The following is a 24,509-nucleotide window of genomic DNA, read 5'->3' as shown; positions in this document are numbered from 1 at the left end:
CTTAACAGGTAAATTATATATCACAAGTATGAGATGTCAGTCAGGGATGGGATTTGTAGACTGGTACCATATTTCCAGGGACAGGCGAGTGGCTTATATTATACTTGCTGCATAAAGTCAGTGGGGGAAAAGTATAGTGTATGGATTCCTGTCCTTTGAAGGCTGTCTCCTTTACTGTTCTCCTAGGGAAGAGCTGCATTTTCTTGTGTCAGAATAAAACTGAAGGCCTGGCCCCTAATCTGATGGATTTTCACGGCATTTTGTCAATGGCTGATGGTGCAATGTCATTCTTATGGAACCATCTTTCCCTTTATCACATTGATGTTTATTTTTGTATTTTAGTCACAATAAGAGTAACCTCATTGTGTTCTAAGCATTAGTGAAGGAAGAAGTGAAGGCCTGTTTCATGGCCCCTTTGCTTTCATCCTGTCTAGTCTTCTCGCCCCAGTCTCATTGTCCAGGCAGTGAAAAAATTGAAGGCACATAGTATTGTGCCTTCAATTGGTACTTGAAGGCACAATACTATGAGTACCTCTGAGTCTCTAAGACCATCACAGACAAACAGTCACCATAGCCAGACATTTAGTTTTTGATAACCCTTTGCTTTTTGACTGCCATTCACAGTTCATCTTGACCAAATCACCTGCCCTGTCCTTCCTTTTAATTCAAGCTTTCTCGTAGTCCTGGGAGTAAACTGTGTATGGCAGTCATGTCTGTCTAACTTGTACAAGGGGCAAGTTAGTATTCATTTAAAACTTAACATATTTATAGAATCACAGAAGCATAAATTTTAGAAAAGACCTCCAAGACCATCAAGTCCAACCTTTGACTGAATACCACCATGTCAACTAAACCATGGCACTAAGTTCCTTTCAGGTAGTCGTAGAGAGTGATACTCTGAGTCTCCTTTCCTTCAGGCTGAACAATTCCAGCTCCTTCAGCCACTCCTCATATGATTTGTATTCCAGACCTTTCACCAACTCTGTTGCCCTTCTTTGGACATGCTCTAGCACCCCAATGTCTTTCTTGGAGTGAGAAGACCAGAACTGAACATAGGACTTGAGATGCAGCCTCACCAGTGATGAGTAGAGAGAGACAACTACTTCCCTAGTCAATGTGATCACTTCCCTAGTCAGTGTGATTACTTAATCTTATTTACCAAGTTAGGTACTGAGGTAGCTACCCTACATCTGAGGGGGGTGAACCTACTTTATCACAGTGCTGCCTGGCTCTGGTTGATTCTGCTCTAAGTAGCTTCTCTTGTTGGGGACTTTTAGTTTTTTCTTGAACTAAACCCATAAACTGTGGGCCTGTCTGTATATTTATGCTTAAGGCAAGGCAAAAGAATGTATATCCATTCTGAGGATGCGCTGCCTTTTGGAAATAAGATTAACACAATTTCTGGAAAAACCCTTCTGTTGTCCCTGTGCATATACAGATATACATGAAAACATCACAATTTATTTTCCTCTGTTTACACTGGCACAGCTTAACCTGTGTGTTTTTGTATCCAGGCAGTTTACTTCATTGACATAAAAAAAAAGCCGAAGGAAATATCTTTTTCCTTACTTATTACATGTGTTTATTTTCCCTTTCCTGTTCTGAAGCCTCCAAAAGAATAGTCTAATCTGTTTTATGTTTGCTGCTTTCCCATAAAAAAGGTAATGCCTATACACTGCAGGACATGTTTTTCTATAATTCAGAATAGGGTCTAATCTCTCAGTATATTTTGGAATATACCAGGCCCATTGCACAGGAACACCACCTATGTCTACCACCTATGAGAGAACTAGATTAAGAAAGGGAGTAAGTATAATATTAACATCTGAACCTCAGCTTGAGAGTTACAGGTATTGATGTACACCCATGCAAGGAAGTTTTTCCTTTAAAGCCCTATATAGCTCCAAGATAGAATACAAAGTTTTAACAGTTTTAACTCTTCACTAAAAATGCCTGAAATTCATACCTATGGTTTTTAGGCAATTGGAGGGGGTTTCTTGGCATCTAATATGTGATCTATGTGGAGAAACATCTTGATTTCTTTTAAGATGTAATTCTAAGTGAATTTCAAAGACTGGAATTCAAGTTGAACCTAAATGATGCCTTACATGATTTTTAAAAAAAAGTTTCCACCTCTACCTGAATTTGTTTACTGTCTGGAATGGCTACAAATTTCATTTGAAACTCTATTCAATGTGGTTATCTAACAAAAATTTCAAATTTATAATGTCCAGTATAGGCAAATATATTTTTGATCAGTGTAGCTCAGGATTCACTACAAAAGCAAAACACAACACTGATGTGTTGTTTATCCTACCTGTCTGATGATTAGCTTGCTTTTATCTTAGCATTTTCTGGGGGCAAAAAAAGAAACCCTGAAAAACTGTGATGCTTTCTGCAATATTTCTCCTTTGAATCTTTTTCAATGGAAAGATAATTTCTCAAATTAAATAAGAAGAGGATATAAACCAAAGGCATTTATAAACACTATGCCGGACTAGAAAAATGGATCATCCTGCCATCGCCTCTGGCTCCTCTATCTGAGTGACTTGGCTTATTCCCTGGAATCAAGTCAACCACCCCAACTTCAAAGTGCGTAGTATATAGCTCTAAAATACTTCACTTTGAAAATGAATCTAATTCCCTGTTTGAAACTCAAGAAAAATAAGCCTTGGAAAAGATATGTTTTATTTCAGTAGGGAAGATTCATTTTCATCTAACACCATTTTACTTTTATTTTTAAAAGTTATCTTCCTGTAATTGCATACTAGTTTAGAGTTAAGATAGGAGCATCTTAACAATAATGGGCACTTTTTTTAACAGATTATTGCCAAAAGTGCATTCTTTATTCCAGGGAGACACTGTAATAGATACCAGCACTTTCGTAATGATACAAGCAATCTGTAAGCTATTATAGTTTCTTTTATAGTAACTTAATCTTCATATTGTTTTATACGTCTGGAATTTTAATAGTGTTTTTAATTTATGAAGAGGAGTATATTACATATTACCAGTTACATGGGAGTATGAGCTAAATAACAGACCACTGAATGGTATTCTTACAAACAAATATTTTGAAGTACTTAAACAGGCATAAGGAATAGAAAAAAGAAGGTAAAGAATGCCATACAGATATAATAGTAGCTTTTATGGAATGGGTCCAGAGCCATCTAATCTGAATTGTGACTGTTTTTAATGCATATATTTTACTTCTAGAGAAAATGGGAATGCTATTTAAAAGTAAATATTTTACTTAATATAAATATATTTACCTAGTTAATGACTTTAATTATTAAAATAATGATAAAACAGCATATAAATAATCAGTTGTGTTGATAATACATATAATAATAAGTAATTCAATTATTTATTCAAATAAGTACAGATACCCATGTAACTTTTTAAAGCTAATGAAAAGAATTTATTAAATACTTGCTTATATGTAGAATGCAAACCTCTATGTACATTCCTAAGGCCAGTGCAAAAATGAAGTCTTTTTTCCTTCTAGTTCATTGTCATTTTTCATATGTTTAGAAAGAGACACAGTTCTCTTGTAAGAGAAATATCCTAACACTTTGCAGTGAGTTACAGAGATACGATCAGTGTAGCAATTTAGTGGTTATAATACTATTAAAAGTAGGGCTTTTAAATGAAGAGAACCAGTTCGCTATTTTGAAAGAAGTGATATTCTACTTTAAACTGTCATTCAGTATTTCTGACTTGCAATTAGATGATATTTCTAAAATGTCATTCCCAGATTCTGTTGTGACTGTCATCATAATAAAATGTGACAGGAAAGATATTATATCAATACTTCTTCCATAATTAGCATTACATTTCTCTCAAGGGTTAAGTACAAAGGTTTTTCGCTGAATGGTCTGCAAGCTTTGTGCCTTTAAAATCTTTTAATATAGCTAAGATTGGTGACAACTGGGAGACAGATCTATGAACAAACCCGTTTGAAGAGAATAGTTTTGTGGTGTGTGATATATGTTACGCAAATGAGCTTATTAGGGCTCTCATCTATTTTATTATTGGTGCCCAATTTAATAGAGGCATTTAAAAAACAATATTTCTGCCTGCGTCCTTGAAATGAAGAAGATACATTGATATAATTGAGAGCAAATGATTGCATGTTGTGCCATTTAATCATGTCATTTTTCAATTGCTGTTTTTTGCACTTCACTGCATACTTATAGAATATTTAGCTTCAATATAGATTAAGTCACACAGTATGCAACTGAGGAGATTTCCCATATTAGCTGACATATTCTTTTAACCTTGAAATCAGCAAAAGCACACAGGTTTGGCATTATTTTTCTAAACAATGACTAGTAATCATTCATTTTCTATCTTTGTCATTTAGCTTTTTTATTTTAAGGAATTATTCCCCTATTAATATTTTTTGAGAAATTGTTGATTTTTCTTTTCCATTCAGAGCCAAAAATTCTTCTTTTCACCATCTGTCCTGCAAGAATGCATTACCCTGAGAAGTTCCAACAGGCATTGCCATTTCACAGACAACACTGAAAACTACATTTTATCCAAACTTTGCAAGCATTTCCTCTTTTATTTTCCTGGTTTTTTCCTGTTTTCTTGTTTCTTTTTATTGATATATTATTTCTGTTAGTTGTGATACTTAAAAATTTTACATGATCACTTTTAAAACCCAAAATGCTGCCCTAGCCAAAAATCAGGCATAAAAAGGCAAATAAATTCTAAGAGATGTAGTTTGATTGGTGTACACAGAAGGGTGACTTCCATTCTCAGATCCTGCCTTAATTTCTGCATGTGATTGTTGGACTAAAGAACAGCAGATCCATCTTCCATCAAAGAACAACTGGTGCAATCAGAAGTGTATCATTCCCTCCCTCACATACCCACATTAGGCAACAAGGAGGAAGAGTAAGCCTTTAACAGACCAAGGTGAGACAGACACTTCCTCTTAGATCTGGTCATTTATCGGCAGCTGAATTTCTTTTGTGTTCCCAAAACCAGCCTGTGTTGCCCGTGCATACACAGAAGCCCAGAAATACTGCTTATCTCAGTATAGCTTGGCATTTCTTCTGGACCTGAAAGCACAAAGAAAATCCATCTGTTTAAATTACTGTTTGTCATTGTCCAACTATTTTCAAAACTCTGGCCATCTCTACATGAACATTTAGTTCAGTTTTAGAGTGAAAACAAGAAACTTCAGATTCTATAAAAATGAATTCTCCAAACAATATGTTATAAATGAGGCTATGAAAACATCTCAATAATCTATGTGGTGAATGTGTGGAGTATGTGGATTTAAGGCAACTCAACTAATTTTACAATGACTTTTAAACTACTTTTAAGCGTAATTAGTCCCACTGAATTAATCAGAAGTCTTAAATAGTTAATATAAACACCTGGTCAAGATTCTTGATGTAACATGTTTCAGTGGCCTACTCATCTTACACCTTGTGTGAGAAAGCTGACTTCCCATACAGGTCTTTCTGTCATGCGGAGCAGATGGTGCAGCACAGCTCAGGTGCTGATATGCTGCAGGAAGGCTGAGGGATGGAGACCCACTGGGGCTTGAGGAGCTATAACATTCCTGGACTTCCCACCTTTCTATGCCTTTGGTTCATGGCCACTTCCACCCCCATAGATAGTGCCATTAGCCCTTGACTTGGAAGGAGTGTTTGATGTCATTTGACTCAGCAGGGGCTTTTCCTGATGATTTAAGTCATGGTATTAACAAGCTGTGAAAGTAGTTTCAGGTAGCCCTTTTTAGCTATGCAGGTGATAACTTCAATACACTGAAAATAGGTGTAGGCAGGGGGAAGTAAAGCCTTCCAAGATTCTAGCAGCATGGACAGGAATCCTCAGTATGGGAAGCCACGACCATAAAAACATTCTAATGACTAACACCTCAATGATATCAGGCTATCTGTTGTGAAGCAAATGACTCAGACACAAAGTCAACTTCATACACAGCAGTTGCAGTTACTGTGTATACTCTTAGCCTGCAGCAAAAAAGTCAAATACATTTATTCAAGTCTCACTGCAGATGGCTTAAGTGAATATGTTTCTCCCACATTTGCAAAGATTTGGATTGTTTTTTACATTTACCACAGCTCAATGGGCACATGATAGTATGAGGGGACAAAATTTTAAATGTTTGATCTCTTAATCTACACTTTAGCAAATCTTCTGCACTCACAGAAGATTAAGTGAGCCTAAGTGATGCAACTCAGTGTACAGTTAGATCACATCCTAATTTTCTGAACCTTCAAGTGCCCAGGAGCTTACTATAGCAGCTGTAAACCATAAGGCCCTAGGCTCAAGAGAGATACTCATCATATTTCCTTATTCATCAAATTTTTAAATTAATTTACTTTTATCAAACATGAATTATAGCTTCTACATTCACAATGTAGAATGCAGAAGCAAATATTTAATTAAAGTAACTGTCAATCTGGAAGCATACTTTGCATGTGCAATTACTGTATTGACAGGTTTTTATAGAAGGATGCCATTTTAACAATAGCAAAACCTGGATGGATATACAACACCAGTGTATATATCATGTCATGAGCTATAGGCAATTATTGTGTCCCTTTAGGACACGGAACACGAGACCCTAATACTGCTTAAAGTCATTATTGCTAGTGCTATTATATAGGGCTTAAAGATGTCTTTACATGATTAAGTTCTCTGGGTTTTAAAGTATTGTGTCTATAGCCAACTATTTCAATACACTGTTAGATGCAAGCACTTCATTCTTCTCCTGTTTAATATTAACCATAATATCATGTAATAAAATTGAAACAAAAGTGCCATAGGCCTAATTGTACTGTCACAGCCATGTAAATCAGAAATAGCTTCAGTAAAGCTACTGTTATTATGCTGGTGTAAAATTGATATAAATTAGAAATGACTTGGACGCTGTAGCTCTGCTTTCAGATAACACAATGTAAAGGCCTCGCTTAAAGTCCCCTATAATGGCTTATGAATGCAATTCTTTTTACCTCATCATGTTAAAAGGCATTGTATCAGAAAGGACCAATATTTATAAGGGATGACTTAATCAGCTAGATCAAGGTAAATTAATGTTATGGGGCCAGATTCTGAGCTATATTGACTTCTATGAAGTTAATGCAGACCTACATAAATTTGGCTGTGATCGGTGTATAACTTACCATCACTTCCAAAAAACCTGAATTGCCTAGCTGTTATAAAATGTAAAATAAGAACCCTGACTTTAGATGGACTTTTTGGTCCAGTTTGGTTGGCTGGTATTTTTCCTGATCTGACATTAAGCTAATGACCAGCATCAGAAAGGAAATATGTCAGACGTGGTGGTTACATCAAGAACCACGAAGGAAACTAGTAATGAACTCTAGGAAAATAAATAAGGGCAAGTTCAGGAAACGCAAGTGAAAATGCAGCTCTGGTATAAATTGAATAAAATTCCTGGTCATATTTTGCCATAAATAGTGGTTTGGGAATTTGTCATTCACCTTACTTAAAATTCAGAAATATTAAAGGTACAGGGTTCTCTCATTACAGAAGTAATAGAATTCTAGCTATTAGAGAGTTAGGGTAATTTAAATAGCTATAGAATGCATTATATCAATAAGTGGAACATCTGTATGAAATGTCCACCTGCTACTATACTAAGTGTACTTTACAATGAAATGTACTTAATCATTTTAAGATGTCTTCTAATGAAGGCTTATCGGGAATAACATTTTGAACACAAATACTTTTAGGCATTAAAACTTCTGCTTTAAATGAGATTGCATTGCCTTGTTTACCCTTGTTGATTAATAAGCAATCTGTTAGGATGGTCCAATTGTGCTACTGAAAGTAGATTAGCAATTCAGCTATGTTTGTGAGTTTAATAATTATTTCTCTTGAAGGCTTTAAAATAAATTCCTGTCTTTTGCACACTATCCCTACGCAAAGATCTATGTTTTAGATGTATATAACAACATTTGGTTCACACTTTCAGCTTAATATTATTGATCAAGAACAGCAAAATACTCCTTTGAGTTATGACATTTCTAATTATAAATTTCAATTTTTAAAGAAACAGTGACAAAAACTGGAACTGGAATTCACTTTTCTATAGAATGTTTTTGTTTTGCTAGTAAAATTAAGAAAGATGATCCTGTTTTTTTATCAGTTAACGCTTCTGAACAGTTTTGAGAGATGTAGTGGCTTTTTTTTGCTTGCTTCTTATCATTAATTGGAAGTTTAGAGGCAAACACCTTGTCTTCAAAAAAGGTGACAGTTCAAATTTTCTCATGAGGTCATGCACTTTCATCTGTGGTGTACCACAGAGGGAAACAGATGTTGGCAAGTTACAATTTAAATTATCTGGAAAGCTCCCATGTGTAGAGCACAGTCCTGTTAAATTCAGGAGTAGCACAGCCCTATGATAATTATTGAATACTTGAGCTATGCAATGTTATAAAAGTAAAGGATCTCAGAACCTGGGATGAAGCAGTCATCCTCATGTGCCTTCTGTACCCCAGCATCATAGATGTCATTATTAAAATTTGTTATGAATTTAAAAAATCCTGGTTTGATGTTCAGTGACAGTAGAGTATAATCATGGATAAACACATGCTTGGAAGCGCCCAATGCCATTAACTGCTTCCAGGTGGTAGACCTCACTCTAGTTCTGGCATGTAGGATGCATTATTTATTCTGCTGCTCCACAAGATTCTCAGTACAGTTTCTTAGGGTTTTGGTGGAGAACTGACATATCCTGGCTCCCATCAAGCTTCAATATTAGGGCTTAGCAATTGTCTCCCATCGTCCAGTTTACGTCAGACTGCATTCTCAGTTGCACTGGAATCAGTACATGAAATAAACGCAGTGAATAACTCCTTTTCAGGGAGGATACAATTGTCACAGTTTTCCTACATTTACTTGAATAGGGAACTACCCTGAAAATATTTTATGATAACAAAAAACATCTGTAAACAATTTTATACTAATTTTCTCCTTCTGTAATGTTTCTCCTGTGACAGGGCACATAGGATCCATAATTTCTATTGGTTTTTTTCGAAAAATATACATATTCTCATTGCATGACTACAATTTTTCCCTCTTGTTTTCTGTAGAATTTCTGAAGCTGATTACTGTCAGGGTAACTAATGTCAGATGTGACCCAGTTGAATGAAAAGGAAAGGAAGAATAAATGAGTCTGCACCATAAAACTTTCAGCATTATAGAGACAGTTAGCTATGTATGGCATTTGTTTGAAGAAGACTGAACGTAATGTTAGTCTGTCTGTGTTATTAAGGTTAAGACTGTATTTATCTGAAAATAAAACACTAAGCTTTGACAGAAGCACAGGAATTTATAGAAGACCTGAAAAAAATATTGCAAGACTGATTGGGCACCACTAAATATCAGGTAAAAATTAATGTTTTAGTTTGCAAAGTATTCCATACTGACATCTGCTGTTTGTCTGTCCTTCAGTCTCTCTGCTCTGAGATCAAGCAGAGGCGCCGTGGGGTAGCCTCTGTGCTGCGATTATGCCAACACCTCCTGGATGATCAGGAGACCTGCAACCTAAATGCAGATCACCAGTCCATGCAGTTGATAATCGTAAACCTTGAGAGAAGGTGGGAAGCCATTGTCATGCAAGCTGTCCACTGGCAAACCAGGCTACAGAAGCGATCGGAAAAAGACTCGGTGAGTGATGCTTGCTTTAAAAAGGTCTCGTGGGATTTCATTCTTCACAAGAAACACTTTTTCACCACAAGAAAAACATGCCCATCTCTGAGTGTTTTCTTCTGACAAAGATGCCATTCTTAGTCTTTACTTTCTACAAGTGAATCTTCAGTTTTTTCACACAGTATTGTATGGACAACATTGTTTAATAATATAAACTCACACATACATATTGTATTTTGTGGATATTTAATCTCATCATATCTGATCCCACCCAGTAAAAAAACCAATCCTCTCCTGGTGCTATGTTGCTCAGTACCTAACAGAACTGGGTCCAGAGACATATTTCACTGATTGTAAGTATATTTTAGAAAAAGAATTTCCTGTGTAAATAAGACTGGTTTTAATTAGCATCCCAGCAGTAGATGTGTATTTCACATAGAATGCCATGGGTATGTGATTAATATACAATCCTCTGTTATTTGAATATAAGTAAAATGTAGTAATTTGCTTTTATCTCAGGGAAATGATTCCTAACAGGCAAAATAGCACTCTGCTTAAACCATCCATTAAGTGGCATGAATTAGATTGGTTTTCTACAGCATAAAACTATATTACAAAGTAGGGGGAATAAAATAATCCCTACTGTAACACCATTGACTGTAACAGATGAATTGGCTCAGCATGTTTTGTGCAACTATCACACTGCTGCAGCTACATTGACAGCAATGTATGTAGTTCCTATGTAGTTCATATACTGAAAAGTCTTGGTGAGATTTGGGAATAAGTCATATAGTTTTTTAGGTTTACATCAAGCAAAGCAAAGGAAAAAAAAATCTAGACACATCCTTCTTAGCAATTATCTGACTAACAGTGAAATACTACTTTAGATTTCTTTTTTTTAAAGTTCCTTAACAAAAATAACAGAAGCTATAATTCTCTGGTTCAGTTAGGGTCATACCATATGAAGATACATAAGGCATTGTTTAGAATCTCTAGCAGTTCCTGAGTGAAAATGCTGTTAGTCTAAACAGGCCAAGAAATGGTGCGTTAGTGAGAAGGATGCTGTGGACAAGTGAACTGGTGAAGGTGACAATAATGTTGCTTGCCTGCCTTTTTCAAAACTTTATAACATAGGAATGCTCCTCTGCTAGTTTTTTTTTTTATTGGCTCTTTTGCTTTAGGTATTGATATAGAAATGGGACTAGATGAAGGAAGAGGTTTGAGCAGATGGTTAGGACAAGTCAAAAGGGACTCTCTATGAGGCAGCATGGAAAGAACTCATCCTTGAAAAGCAGATGTAGTGTTAGCATTGGTTTTATAAGCTTGGGATTAGTCAACTGGCAATGTAAAAAGTGAGGATGATTGTGAGAAAATATTACAGAAATTTCAGTGGAATTAAAGGAAAACCAGAATTAGTGGGGATCCAGAAAGAAGCTTTATGGAAATTGTAGGTAGGAGTTTGAAACAATATATTACATTTAATTGAGAGGAAAGTGAAGAAATAAAAGAAGACTAATGCCATCTCAACAGTTGCAGAGAGTTTTGATGGTAATGAGTCTGGGAGAGCGAGAAACGAGAACAGAAGTAAAAGAATGCATCAATGAAATAGGCTGGGCAAGTGAATAGGCTAGAAGATAAATATGAGGCTGAGGAATAGAAAAAATTGATAAAGAAAGAAAATAGAGTAGCAGAGGTTTTCTCTTGAGAAATGCTGGTTATGTTTTTGTGGTAGTTCCATTTTAGGAATAATTTTTGTCATATTACTAATGTGTTGCAGCAATAGCTCTAATAAATTTGGTTGGTGCTACACAAAATGTTTAATGATCTGACCAGCAGTAGAAGAACAGCTGAACTTTGGAGCTTCAAAAATAAGTATGTGCAGTATTTAGGCAACATCCAAACCAAAAGACAGCTCTCAAAATCCTGATTTTTTTGTTAAAGGCTGAGTATTTTTGGGTCTGTAACAATCCAAGGAGTGAACTGCATTCCAACTGTGTTATCTTACAGGTAAAATACCACAAATCAGCAGGGGTTTTTTTTTGTTTGTTTGTTTGTTTGTTTTTTTTGTAAATGTGTATCTCCTATTTGACTTGGAACAGAAAGAAGTTGCATTTGTGAGATATGTTAGAGAGTGCTGACAGAGGTCCAAGTTACTGTAATGAATCCATGTTGTTCTCTTTTGCATGTGAACAGTGGCTGTATGGAAGCAGTTGCTCTAAATAAACAGTTATGAGCTAATTAGAGCTTGGTGCTGCTCTTGCAGCAGGAGTGGAGTCTTGTGTTTCTGTTTGGGATTGCAGTCGATCAGGAGTTGAGGCATGGTGAGGATATGAGTACAGAATCTCACTTGATATCTGGAGGCTTGGAACTTCACAAGGTACCCGCTGCTTTGTTCCCACTTTGCCTGAGGTGATCTGGAGTTATTTGCTGGGCTGAGCTGACTTTCACTGGTTGAGGGGTGTATCATTCTTTCTGCTAAGAAATAGCAACCATTTAGATGGCTGCTCATGATGCTCATCTAATTTTCACTGTGGACTGTTTTGTTTTGGAACCTCTCATCTCAGGCTGCTTTACAATAATGCTTATTTTAAGTATGTCAGTATCTACAAGTTTCTCTTGCTGATAAAACTATCTACATTCTCAACATTTAAATATGCTCCAGCCACTGCAGGATTCATGTTTCTTTGACTTTTCTTGCCTGAGTTGGCATGTTCTAACCTTCCTTTTCACTCAGTTCCTGTGCAGTCACTTATTGGGTAGGTACCAGAACCATTTCTTCTGTTACCATATCTCTGTATTTGATGGTGTGCCAGTCTTGGCACACAAACTGTATCCCTTGGTAACAAGTCTGTCTTTGTGGTTGCCCACAAAATACTGTAATTTATGAAAACAAATGGGATGTTTTTTATAGCCTGATGGCGTCTGACTCATTCATGGCATCTGACTTGCTGACAGTAAATAAGATACCCCAGATGATTGTATAGCCTCAGTGCAAGAGTCACTTTCATCTTCTACTGTTTTCTAATTGTGTACTGGGATTTTCCTTTGTCCCCTTTCTGCCCCTTTTTACATTCACTCACTTATCTGGGCCAGTTAAAATATTACAAAGTTATGCTGGTATTAACCACAAAAAAATTTTATGTTTCTTTTGAATTGTCTTCATTCATTTTGGACCGGTCTTCAGCAGTTTTTAGTTTTGCTCACCTTTTGTGATAGTGGGGACCATAAGCATACAGATAAATTATTAACATGTACTTCTTGCACCTACAGTCAGGTAAAAGCTCATAAACAAAAAGTTCTATGTAGAATGTGAAATTATCAATAAGATTAAAAAAAAAGCTCCAGAAAGACGAAATATGATTAGATTCACTAGGTTAATCTGGCTGTATAGAAAGAGGTATTCATAAAATGAAAAAACCTCAGAAAACTGGAAGCAGTCCTAATTTGTTTTAGCAAAAGAGGTTTTTATCTCCCCCATCTGTTTGTTTTGGTGTTGTTGTGGGGTTTTTTTATTGTTTTCTTTTGTTTTGATTTGTTTTTTTTTTTTCTAGTAAATTCTTTTCATCCAGATTTATCATTCCATATTTTGCTAATATAATGTTATATATCACTGTAATTTCAACTTCAGGATTACACAGATGCCTTATAGCTTGTCTAACAAGACCGTGCTAGCAATCATCTTAAAGGAAAAAGAATACTGCCTGGCAGTTGCAATAGCAATAGCAACAATCTTCATTTAACTAAACTCAAAATTGCCATCTAAAATTCCTACTCAACAGCTGGAGAAGCTTTAACTCACTATGCACTTTCCTTTAGAAGATATAGTCTAGTTGAAAGACTGAAAAGTTAAAAAATGGTTTTGGGACGGATTCAGTCATAGTTGTGTTCATAAATTAAATCAAAGTGCGAATACATAAGTTGTTTTCTGCAACTTTTTTTAAACTTTTTTGCTCAGACAGTGGTATACCCAAGGCAAGTTATGTGTTTGAACTCAATGGATTATTTCAGCTGCTACAGAGGATTCCAATTTGTGCATGTCTTGCCCAGATGAGTTATGTCTCTGTATAGAAAGCTACAATGAGATGACCATGGAAATTCACTTTTTTGGGACAGGGAGAAAGAGAAAAAAACTGTGGTTTCTAATGGATTTTACTTTAGCTGCAATTCAATATTCCTGCGTTTTTGGAGAGTGGAGAAGGTGCTTTTATCCAGAATGCTCATTCATTGAATGAGAAACATACCTGTTTTATGGAACAGACAATTTCTTTTCTTATTCAACAGAGAGGGCTAATTATTGAAGGGACAGTATTACTCATGCATTTAAAATGGAGATTTTGAGCTAAGGCGATTTGGGTTAAGGTGCCCTAATTCTCACATTGTCCTGAAAATGTCTGAAATATTAATTTGTATGATCACCAATTTCACTACTATACCTCATGAAAAAAAATTTATTTCTCTTCTTCTGAGTCATCTTATGTGTACATTACACTGAAAGTCCAGTGGAACCTTCATCTGTATTGGCTTGAAAGTATGCTGTACATCCAACCACATAATTGAAAATAATAAGGCCACAATAAATAGGATGGCCTTGGGGTATAACACCCAAGGGATTCAATTGATGTCGCTTTGTATCAATGTCCATGCATCATGGTAATTGAGGTAACATAACCAATTACCACATTTTAATTAGAGTTGCAAGGACTTGGGAAAATCTGCAATGTTGAGACAGCTCACTTGGAAAAAAAAAAGAAAAAGAATAAAAAAGAAAGGCACTTCTTTCCACAAGATTGTTTCTTAGGAGGTAAAGAGCCTGCTTAAATGGTTTTTCAGGATTTTTACCCGACAACCTCCTGGTTTCCTTCTTTATAATGCATTCGGAAAAACAAATTGTTAAAGTATACTATATTGCTTCTGATTTGGTATCTTTATTCTTTTACTCTATTTATCTGTTTATGCAATGCTTTCTGGGAAAGAAAACAGTTTTTCATAATGTTAGGCATGGTGTCTCCACTTCTCTACATTTACTTCACTGATGCAATATTTTTTCAACCCATAGAATGACACTTGTTCTAAGCTTAAAAAAGACACACAAACCCCCTTGTTTCAGGGATGAAAAATGACTCTGTCATTGTTCAGTTATTTGCTAGATAGGTTCACAAAAAAAACTTGGTTTCTAAAAGTTTCTTATTTCATCACAAGCCATCTTTTTGTGAGTCCTAGCTAAAAAATCTTGCATAAAATTTAGAATTTCATCAGGAGTGTCTAGCACAGAAAAGTACTGAGAGATGATTAACTTAATTGGATGAGAAGGGCACACTATGTATTGTAAAGTGCTGAACACCCATTACATGATCTAACCATTACAAATTATTTAATGACTTGTGTTTTTGTTTTTGTATTGGACATCTTTCGTATAGTCTATGACAGTACCATCTTGATTACTTGCATTTGCTCACTTTGGTGCTTCCTTTAAAATATTTAATTTTTAAATGAATGGATATTTGATTTTAGAGTTTGTAATATGATGCACCATCCTCATACTTGAAGTGTGTATGTTTTTGAGCTTCTGGGTTGCATTGAGTCTGATTTGTGACATGAAACAATTATCCATAGGATCTAAAATACAGTTATGCAGGTGCTTATCCTAGGTCTAGATTTTTCTTAAACTTAATTGAAGGTAGGTAACACATCCCACATTCTTGCAAGAAATTCTGTGTTTCTAGTAATTTTCTTGAAGACCAGCCATAGTTATCAGGACAGCCATCATGGCAGTGCACAGAGTTTGAATGATCTGATAAAACAAAGCTGGGAAAACCCTTGTTGCTGAGCAAATCTTAGTAAAAAAATTCCAGACCCAGTCAACATTAGTCAAAATTCAGATAAATGTTGTGTTATATTCTTGAGAATAGTCTCCTGAGTGGTCACCAGCAATGGTAGGTTTTTAGAGTGAATAGAAAGAAAAAAAGAAACATATTTAAGTCTTTCAACAGAGGGCTCTACTGCATCCTCAGAGACTGAAAATCTTTCTGTCACAACTAAAACTATAAGGTAACAATCCAAGGGTGAAATACTCCCTGCATTTCACCAATCTGCTATATTATTCCACCGTTTCCCCTCGCTCTGGCAGATGTCATGTTTTGCCATGGCTTTGTAAAATGATGGGAAGTTCAAATTCATAACTCCAGCCAAACCAGACAAATTCTCAGGAATAATCAATTTTAGTGGGAAAATAAGTAATATTCAGAAATTGGAAATAAGATGTTTCCAAAGCACGCCGATGCTGAGAGAACTATCAAACACCATTTAAACAGCAAAAATACCTCATTAAAAGTAAAAGCTGAAATGGTTAGGTTTTAATTTTCAAGGACAGAGGTCTTCAAAAGAACTCACTTCCTATTTAGGCACTTAAGTACAGAGTCAGATATTTAATGGTGCTCAGCAGACACTGACTCTCATTGCAATGCATTGTGTTCAAATTACAGGATGAAGTCAGTATTTTATTTAGATGCCTAATATCCACTAATCGTAAGTCTATGACTCAGGCCAGGATTGTTTAAAAAATTACAGTTAAGGGAAATATGAAAGTCACAAACATGTGATTTTTTAGTTAACTTCATGACTTGTTGCTCTGCAAGTCTAATGAATCCAGTTCTGCAAGGAACAGTATATGAGTGTAACTGAGGCTAATATTCAGATCTTTTTTTCCCAAGAGTTCTCAAATAAAATAGTTTTTAGAAAAAGAGGAAGAAACCTTATTTTCTGACAGGTTGCAGTGCAGTTTTTTCATCTTACAAGGGCCTTCCATATTGGATGATAGGGCCACAATACTTATGCCACTATGGAAATATATTTGCAGGATCTTCAGGAAGCATATACATAGTCAGTATCTCATTGTTCACTGTTATAGGATATTCTAGGAGCTGCATCAGCGCTAAGCAGACAGGAATGTCATTAAAAACTATTTTTAAAATAAATGAAAATAACTAAGGTACAGTTATTTACTCTTTTTTTCTTAACACAGAAAGGAAAAGGTACCCAATACAATTATCAGGCAGGAGATTTAAAACAATGAAAAGGGAATACTATTTTTATGGAGTGCATAATAAAAATGAAATTTGTTCCTACAGGTTGTGGAGGACAGCAAAAATACAAATGACTTCACTAGGTAATCAGACAAATTAATGGAGAGAACATCAATAAATGCTTATTAAATTCCAACTCTGAAAGTCCCCACAGGCTGACTTCTCAAATTTGGGAGGGCAGCTTCTATATCCTTCTATGTGTTTGAGGGTTTTCTAACTTTTCCATAAACATTCATTACCAACCACTGCAGGAGATGGACTCAGCTGAATGGACTGTTGATCTCACCTAAAATGACTGTTGCTGTTTGAAAGCACATGAACTTGTGTATTTGGAGGCCTACCTATGCAATATGTACAGTGAAGAAGTTTTACAAAAAGCCTAGAAAGTTTTCATTGTATTTGGAGGGGTTTTTGCTATTTTCAAAAGCTGTAATACAGCCATTTAGGTGGTGTGCTTTCACCAGAAGAAAATTTTCAAAAATGTACCCACTTAACAGTTTATCAAGACATTTCTAGCATAGTTTTTCTATATAACATACAGAAATTATAATAACTACATCTACTTAATATTTAAATATGCACATACATTTATATCAGAGGTACTATAGTAATACTATAACGCACATTAAATAATAAAATGTAAATCATGCGCAATAATGATCTGAGTTTCATTTCTCCTTCTATATAAGATGTTTGTGTCATTGTTGTAGCTCTAATCCATATCCAGGTCTTCATGTTTGGTGTGTGCAGTAATATGTAAATTACCTAGCCAGCTGCATTAAGCAGTGTTTGTTTATTCTATTTCTTTTGGCATAGCGTACAACTGAATTTCTGCCAAAAATGTGGCTGCTTCAGGAAACACTGTTCAAGTCGAAGGAAGTTTTGAAAGGAAAGATATATCATAAGTCTTTACTCTGTGAAACAGTATAATCAAAAGAAACTCTGTTCATAAAAAAGACCTGTATTAACGTAAAATAATGAGTTTGTAAAATACAATGAGCAAACAGAATCTTTTTAGAACACTCTGTTTACATCGACTTTGTAAACAAGAATACAAATACTTAGAGGCAGTGACTTTTTTCATGTGTGGGAATAATGACTAAAAGTGGTGAAATTTGAAAATGGAAAGTTTAAGAAAAATAATTTTAAATGGCATATTAATATCATCTAACACACAGCAGTTAAGTGCATTTAAATTTAGAAACCAGTGATGTTTAAATGTTAAAAAATTGCATTAATGATGCAAGAGCTATCTACTTACACTTACAGTCCTTTCAGTCTTGTCTGACGCTTCCTTTTTTATCCAGCCAGCTAATTTCCCCTCTTTTGTGAGGAGTAACTGTTTTCATACTAGTGCTTACCCAGCAAGCCTCCTCATTGTTTCATGGTTAATTATCTTCTTGAGCTTCACCTTCTCAAGCAAAGTGAGAAGAACTGGGCCTCCCTGCAGCTCTAATGAAAGCTAAGTTTGAGAGATTCACTTTGTGAATAAATGCAGTGTCTGATCTACAAACATAATAAATGAGTTCCTAAACTTTAGGGAGTCACAGCTCATTCAGCAGGTTTACTGGTTTACTGAACAATTCAGAAAGACACTTTATTCCAGAAATCCATTTTGATTTTTAAAAGGGGCGGAATATTGTTTCAGTGTGAAACAAAATACCATAAACTGTTCCAAAATTCCTAAGCACTACACAAAAAGTACATGTCAAATGTACAGCTTCAGTAAAAACCTGAGCAGCTGCAGCTGAAAGACTTAAAGCTCTATACTGCATATTAACAACGCTTCTACTGGAAACATTAATAACCCTGTGCCCTTCAGTTATTGCTTTGTAAATTCTTAGTATTCATTGGACTTTTTGGGCCTCACCAGCACTGAAAATAGTCATTGTGGATAGACTGAAATCTTCAACTTATGTTTTGATTTGAGCCCAAGTTTAAGCTATGTAACGTTTAAAATAAACTCACCTGTAAGAGAAGAAAGCTGAATAGTGGCAATATAGTGATTTTGTAACAGTGAGTTATTGCTATTGTAATTTTTTACTCTGTCAGACTAAGACAGACATGTATAAACCCCTTACAATAGCAAGATATAGTTGTCCACTACTTTGGCTTTTTCCAAGTGAATTTCTACAAAGTATGCTTATATCAAATCATTTTGCCAGTGACCAAACCAAACTGTGCACTTGAGACACTGCACAGGACCTATTCAATGTACTAGCATAGATTGGAAATTCCAATCCTTTTTTTCCAGCCAGCTCCAGAGCTGTGTTGACATCTATTATGTATAGAGAGAGGTATAAACATCATCACTTACCAGAGAAGGAGAAAAGAAAATAATCTGGAAGTTCAAAGATGAGATGATCTTGGTGAAAGAGCTCTGCCTACCTAGGAACTGCTTATATTTGGAGATTAGGCCAGTGTTTCTATATTGCAATGTTTGAAGAGCAGCTTTTCTTAGACATAGTCTGTGTAATGGCAAGGAGCAATTGTGCTGTTGTAGCCTCAAAGTGCTTACCATTGTAATTTTGATTCATTGCCAGAACTCCCCGCCACTTACTGACAACTGTGGTGTTTAACTTAGCACTTGGAAATCCATAGGTGGGCAGACTGTGCAAGTACTTGTAATATGCAGTATTCTTCTAGACTTTGACTTAACAATACTTGCTTATTGACTCCCCTCAAGTTGATATCTTAAATTTACAGATGGAGAATCAATCGCTTCAGGAAATACCAGAACTGAAATTGCAGAGAAATTGCATTGAAAATTTAAATAAGGAAGACAGGGAGTCCATTCTCATTGATAATGTGAATTTGGTGGTCTCTCAACTGATTCAGAAGAAGAAACTGATGATAGGGTTGGGTATTTTTCATGCAATCCTGTTATTCATAAATAATAGATAAAGTCTCCCTTTCCAGTATACTGGAAGAATTTTTTATTTAGAAATTCAAGTCTCTCTATTCGAGTGCTTCATGAGAAAACTTTTTTTCTAGGTTTCTCCTAAGGTCAAGTTCCCAAGGGCTTATGTCCTGCTCTTTTGTACCTTATATCTTTCTATGTTTCTATGGTGATTCTCACTCTTCAGAGTTTTTCACAAACCCTCATTTCTGCTGAAACAAAGTTCTTTAAAAAGCCATGATTTCGGTGTCCTGATGTGCCTGCTGTAGATTGAAGATGGCTATTGCATCTACTGAGTCCATTCAAAGCATCCACTGAGATGTTCTGGTTTAACAGAGTACACTGGTAAAGGAGTACCAGTTCTAATGTAAATGATACTAAATCGAAACTATTATTAACAATATGCTGACCTCTTAACTAGTACAAAGAGAAAGCTGTGACATTCATGTTCTCTGGACAGAGAGACATAATTCTGTCTCTCAGGATTTCTTGGAGTAGCACAGAGGGAAGAAGAGAAAAGAATCTATCTCTGCTTCTTTGTTTTCCCCATGTGGAATGTGGTATGGAGATTGTTTACCTGAAGTGATTGCTTGATTGGATTCTGGTGAAGGTTGGTTGGGTTCAATGACCAATTGGATCCAGCTGTGTCTCAGACTCTCAGCGGAGAGTCACAAGTTAGGTAAGTAGTAAGAAGTAGGTATATAAAATAGTATAATATCTCTTTAAATAGTATATTAATGTAATATAGTATACTTTTAATAAAGCTATCCTTCAGCCTCCTGATCTGGAGCCAGACATCATAATTTCTTCTGGGATCTGAGGTTCACCACATTTTTACTATAGAAAGCAACAGTGATTTTATTGTGCCACTTTGCTTTGTTGGTACAAATTTGTTTATGAGCATCTAAATGTGGAATGCAATTGATTTGGCATTAATATGGTGTTCCACAAATTCCTTGTTTTTTTCTGGATATTTGATAGTCTTAACTATAAAGAAGCCATTTGGGTTAAATTCTGAGACTTTGCATGGATGAACTCCCACCAACTTGCATGGGCATGTATCTGAGGAGTAGTGCCAGGATTTGCTCTGTTCTGAACTATGTGTGCATGGAAACATTTTGGTTTTAGATAAAGCCAGGAATGTTTTTCTAAGAGTTTCATAAAGGGCTTGTGATGGATTCTTGAACAAAGAAAAACATATATTTCTCTGAAGTAAAGGTGAGATATGAAATGACATTCAAGGGAAAAAAATCCTGTCATGTAACCTCTTGACAGATGAAAAGAAAGCTACAAAGCAGTAAAAACAACAGTTGGTAAAATATGTCATGTAGCCAGGTTTTCTCATCACAAGAAAAAAGCCCAAATACACAACTTGGGATATAGGTCTGGGATTGTAAACCTATTTGGATGACAATATTATTCCATATAAAAAATGTTATAGATGTTCTTCTTTCTATTAACATCTGAAGGGATTCTTTAGCAAATAAAAAACATAGATGTTAGACAGGATATGATGGCAAAAAAAAAGAAGGAAATGCTTCTGTAGAGGATGGAAAACAGATAATGGGTAGGTCATTAAGAATGATCCTTTGGACACAGAGCAGGGACTGAACTCATTGAGTCCCTGCTTTTGCCTTGATCTGTGATCAAAGTTAGTTCCTGCAGGCCTTTTGCTGACATGGCTCACATTCTGTTTCAGCCTGGCTTGTACACTCCAGTGTGATGTGTGAGTGGGGTGTGATGGAAAGTCTGGAGCCTTTCACTCTTTTGTCCATCTGACACTGCAGGCAACTTACCAAGGGAGTTAGAATACCCTCATAAGACTCATATGCAGGCACAACTGACCCCAGAATTTTACCTAGCATCAAGTGACATAGAAATAGCAGAAGAATGCTTAGAGAATGGACAATTTCCCTGACTTAAAACACTTCTCCTACTAGCAGGAGTTAATAGTTTTCAGCTGGGCATCCTCTTAATATGCCATTGCAGTTATTTTGCCTGTTGCTTAGGAGATGTGTCCACAAAGCTGCTGCCATGATAAAGAAAATGACCTGTTTTAAAACCTAGATATGACAACAGTAGTCCTTTAGACTGTTATTTCTGAGCATTATCAGAGAACTTCAAAGATCATCACATAGACCTGAGCAAAAGTGGAGTCTCTGTTGTTCCCAGCTCATACTGAGAGCCATGCAGGTGACATCTGTGACTGCAGTGGGCAGAGGCAAAGTCAAGTGTCCTTCCCGTGGTACAGGAATCTGTGCATACAACCACCTGTGTAGGACCCTGGCACTACCTGTAAGCATACATGACCCCTAAAAGAGAAGGAGGAGCTCTGCATGTGCAGGATTGAGAGTGAAATGTCATCAAGAGAGGCAATAATAATTGTAAAATGCAGTAGGAGATTACCAGAGATTTAGATCTTATTTTCTCAGGAAATAAATGTGTGCTTGCTTTTAATTGCAATTGTAACAAATGTGTATGTTCATATATGTTTCTTTCATGCTCTGTGATAAAGCATGCTGCTTCCATATATTCTGAGAATATATTGTAATGTGTAGGCCGCTTCAGTGTTATGCACAGGGAATATTATGCATATGCATATTAAAAATTGGTGTTGGGAAATGGGGATAGTTTTTCTGATGACTGTGATACAGGGAACACCATTTAGAAAATGAGTTTAAGTGAGGCAGAGGTGAAGTGGCACTGTACACGACTATTTCCCTCAGCAGAAGTACTTGGCATGCTTGCATTTTTCAAAAGACAAAATCATGTTTGTCTTCCTTGAATGTGCACACATTCCTGGAGGTGGGGGATGGTTTTCTGTCCTTTTTCTGTTTTTCCCTGGCCCTTAAATGCAGTTGAGTTTGGATAATTTGGCCACAGCAACTGAAGGATATGTTGCAGGGAGGGAGGAAGAACAGAGTTTGTATTTATTATTGTAAAAGCTCTTTTTTTCATGTTAATTCCTTTAAAAAATATAATAGTACGTAGGGGTTACATTAGAAGCCTGTTTCACCAACACAAAGTATCTGTACTGGAGTAGCACATGCAAATGAAGCCAAAACAGAGAATCATTGTTTAATATAATTTGCTTCAGAAAAAAGCTAAACTATTCTTGTTTTAGTAAAAAAAAAAAAAATTGCATTTTGACACTTTTCCTTAAAGAGCATTGGGGCTGGGGAAATGTCTTTATTTGGCTTAATAACCTTATTTCTTCCCATTAACATTTTCTGCAGATTAACTGGTTAGCCATTAAACACCAACTCTACAAGGATTTAGGCACACACCTAATTGTGCTCACAAGAGTTATCCCACTGAAATGGGAATGCTTTCCTGAGCAAAATAGTCCTGGATTCAATGTAGGAATAGCTAAAATCCTTAAAGCAGCACTTTCAAATACATTAGAATTAATTTAAACTTTCTGAGTCTATAATTTGATTGATTTTTCACTTAATCATACTTAAAACTTTTCATGCAACAGTATATGCTTCCTAAGTGTTGTTTTTCTAGTGGCAATATGCAAAAAAACAGGAATATGCATAATATTGTGCATCTTTTGATTCTTGTTACATTGAGAATTTTTTACTTTCTTGGTCAAAACTAATTGCTGTTTCTTACTTTTCTTACTGATCCTAGAGATCTTCTCTAAATGTAGTGGTATTTAGTTGTGACATTCACATTCTCTGGACAGAAAGACATAATTCTGTCTCTCAGGATTTCTTGGAGAAGTACAGAAATAAGTAAAAAAAAAAATGTTTATCTCTACTCCTTTGTTTTCCCCATGTTTAGTGACTTTATAATGTTAGAGACCAATCAGACCTACTTTAAAACTACCCATTTTTAGAAAAATTAAATATATGTTTTCACTCACAAATTCCTTCACATATAAAAAAAAAAGTTTCTGAATTCCAGGAAATTTAATGCCATCGATTAAACAAACCTATATCCAAAAAGTTTTTGCCAGACAGGACCAAAAAAAAATCAAAAAGTTTTTGTCAGACAGAACAGGTACCTTTGCAACACTTTGCCACAGACTTCAGCAAAGCCAGGGCTTAAGAGTCAGCATATGGGGCTCACTCCATTGAAATGTGATCTTTTGTAGCACCCTCCAGGACTCTCTTTAAATATAGTCTGTCTTACATGTGGAGATCAGCATGTCTGTCTGTGATAGACCCCTTCCTTTTTGGGTATTTGCAGTTCAGGAATGGATCAGAGAATCAGAGAATCATACAGTCCAAGAATGGTTTGGCTTAGAAAGGACCTCAAAGATCATCTAGTTCCAATCCCCCTGCCCTACACAGACTCTTTTCACTGGGCCAAGTGACTCAGATACCTTGATCCAGGCAAGGTAGAACTTCCTTTGGAGTCTTCCTAAAGAGTCAAACTCTCTAGGAAAGACATATTCTTAATTAACTGCAGGAAAATAAAAAACATGCTGCAGTTCTTACACAAGTAAAGCTTTCCAAATTGGCAATGGCAGTAAAAGATTCATCTGCCTTGTGTAAAAGATGAATTGTGCAATACTATACAGTTCATTCAAATGAAAAACATGGACAGAAGAAGAAACAACACCATTTTTCCTAGTAAAGTGAGCAAACAGAATTTATCTCTGGCACTATCTGACATTTATCATTTGTAGCCTCCTCTGTAAGACACCAAGTAAAGGATAAGGTTGGTGGATTTTAAACATTCTGTTGGCAAGACCTAATAATCTATTACTGACATGATAACTCTAATCATCCAGCATCCTACCTCTGCACTGAGCAGCCTGAAAAAGAGATATCTGATATGATAAAAATGGCTCCTAAAAATTCCTGGGTTTTTACCTCACTACTGCTGTCAGTGCAAATGTAGGCTGGAGTGAC

The 24,509-nt window shown here is 35.8% G+C and overlaps 1 protein-coding gene across 6 annotated transcripts in view; it reads left to right on the top strand.

Moving 5' to 3' along the window:
* The window catches only part of AKAP6 (A-kinase anchoring protein 6), a 287,505-nt gene that overhangs the window by 250,282 nt on the left and 12,714 nt on the right, over positions 1-24,509 (top strand). For all 6 annotated transcript variants that reach the window (XM_068192955.1, XM_068192958.1, XM_068192959.1 and 3 more), the window contains one exon: positions 9,466-9,681. In XM_068192955.1, the coding sequence (XP_068049056.1) occupies positions 9,466-9,681 (216 nt within the window). The remainder of the gene's footprint in view (positions 1-9,465; positions 9,682-24,509) is intronic.

This window comes from Anomalospiza imberbis, chromosome 6 (assembly GCF_031753505.1).
Source record: "Anomalospiza imberbis isolate Cuckoo-Finch-1a 21T00152 chromosome 6, ASM3175350v1, whole genome shotgun sequence".
Lineage (NCBI taxonomy): Eukaryota > Metazoa > Chordata > Aves > Passeriformes > Viduidae > Anomalospiza > Anomalospiza imberbis.
This window is presented reverse-complemented; position numbering and strand designations above follow the sequence as displayed.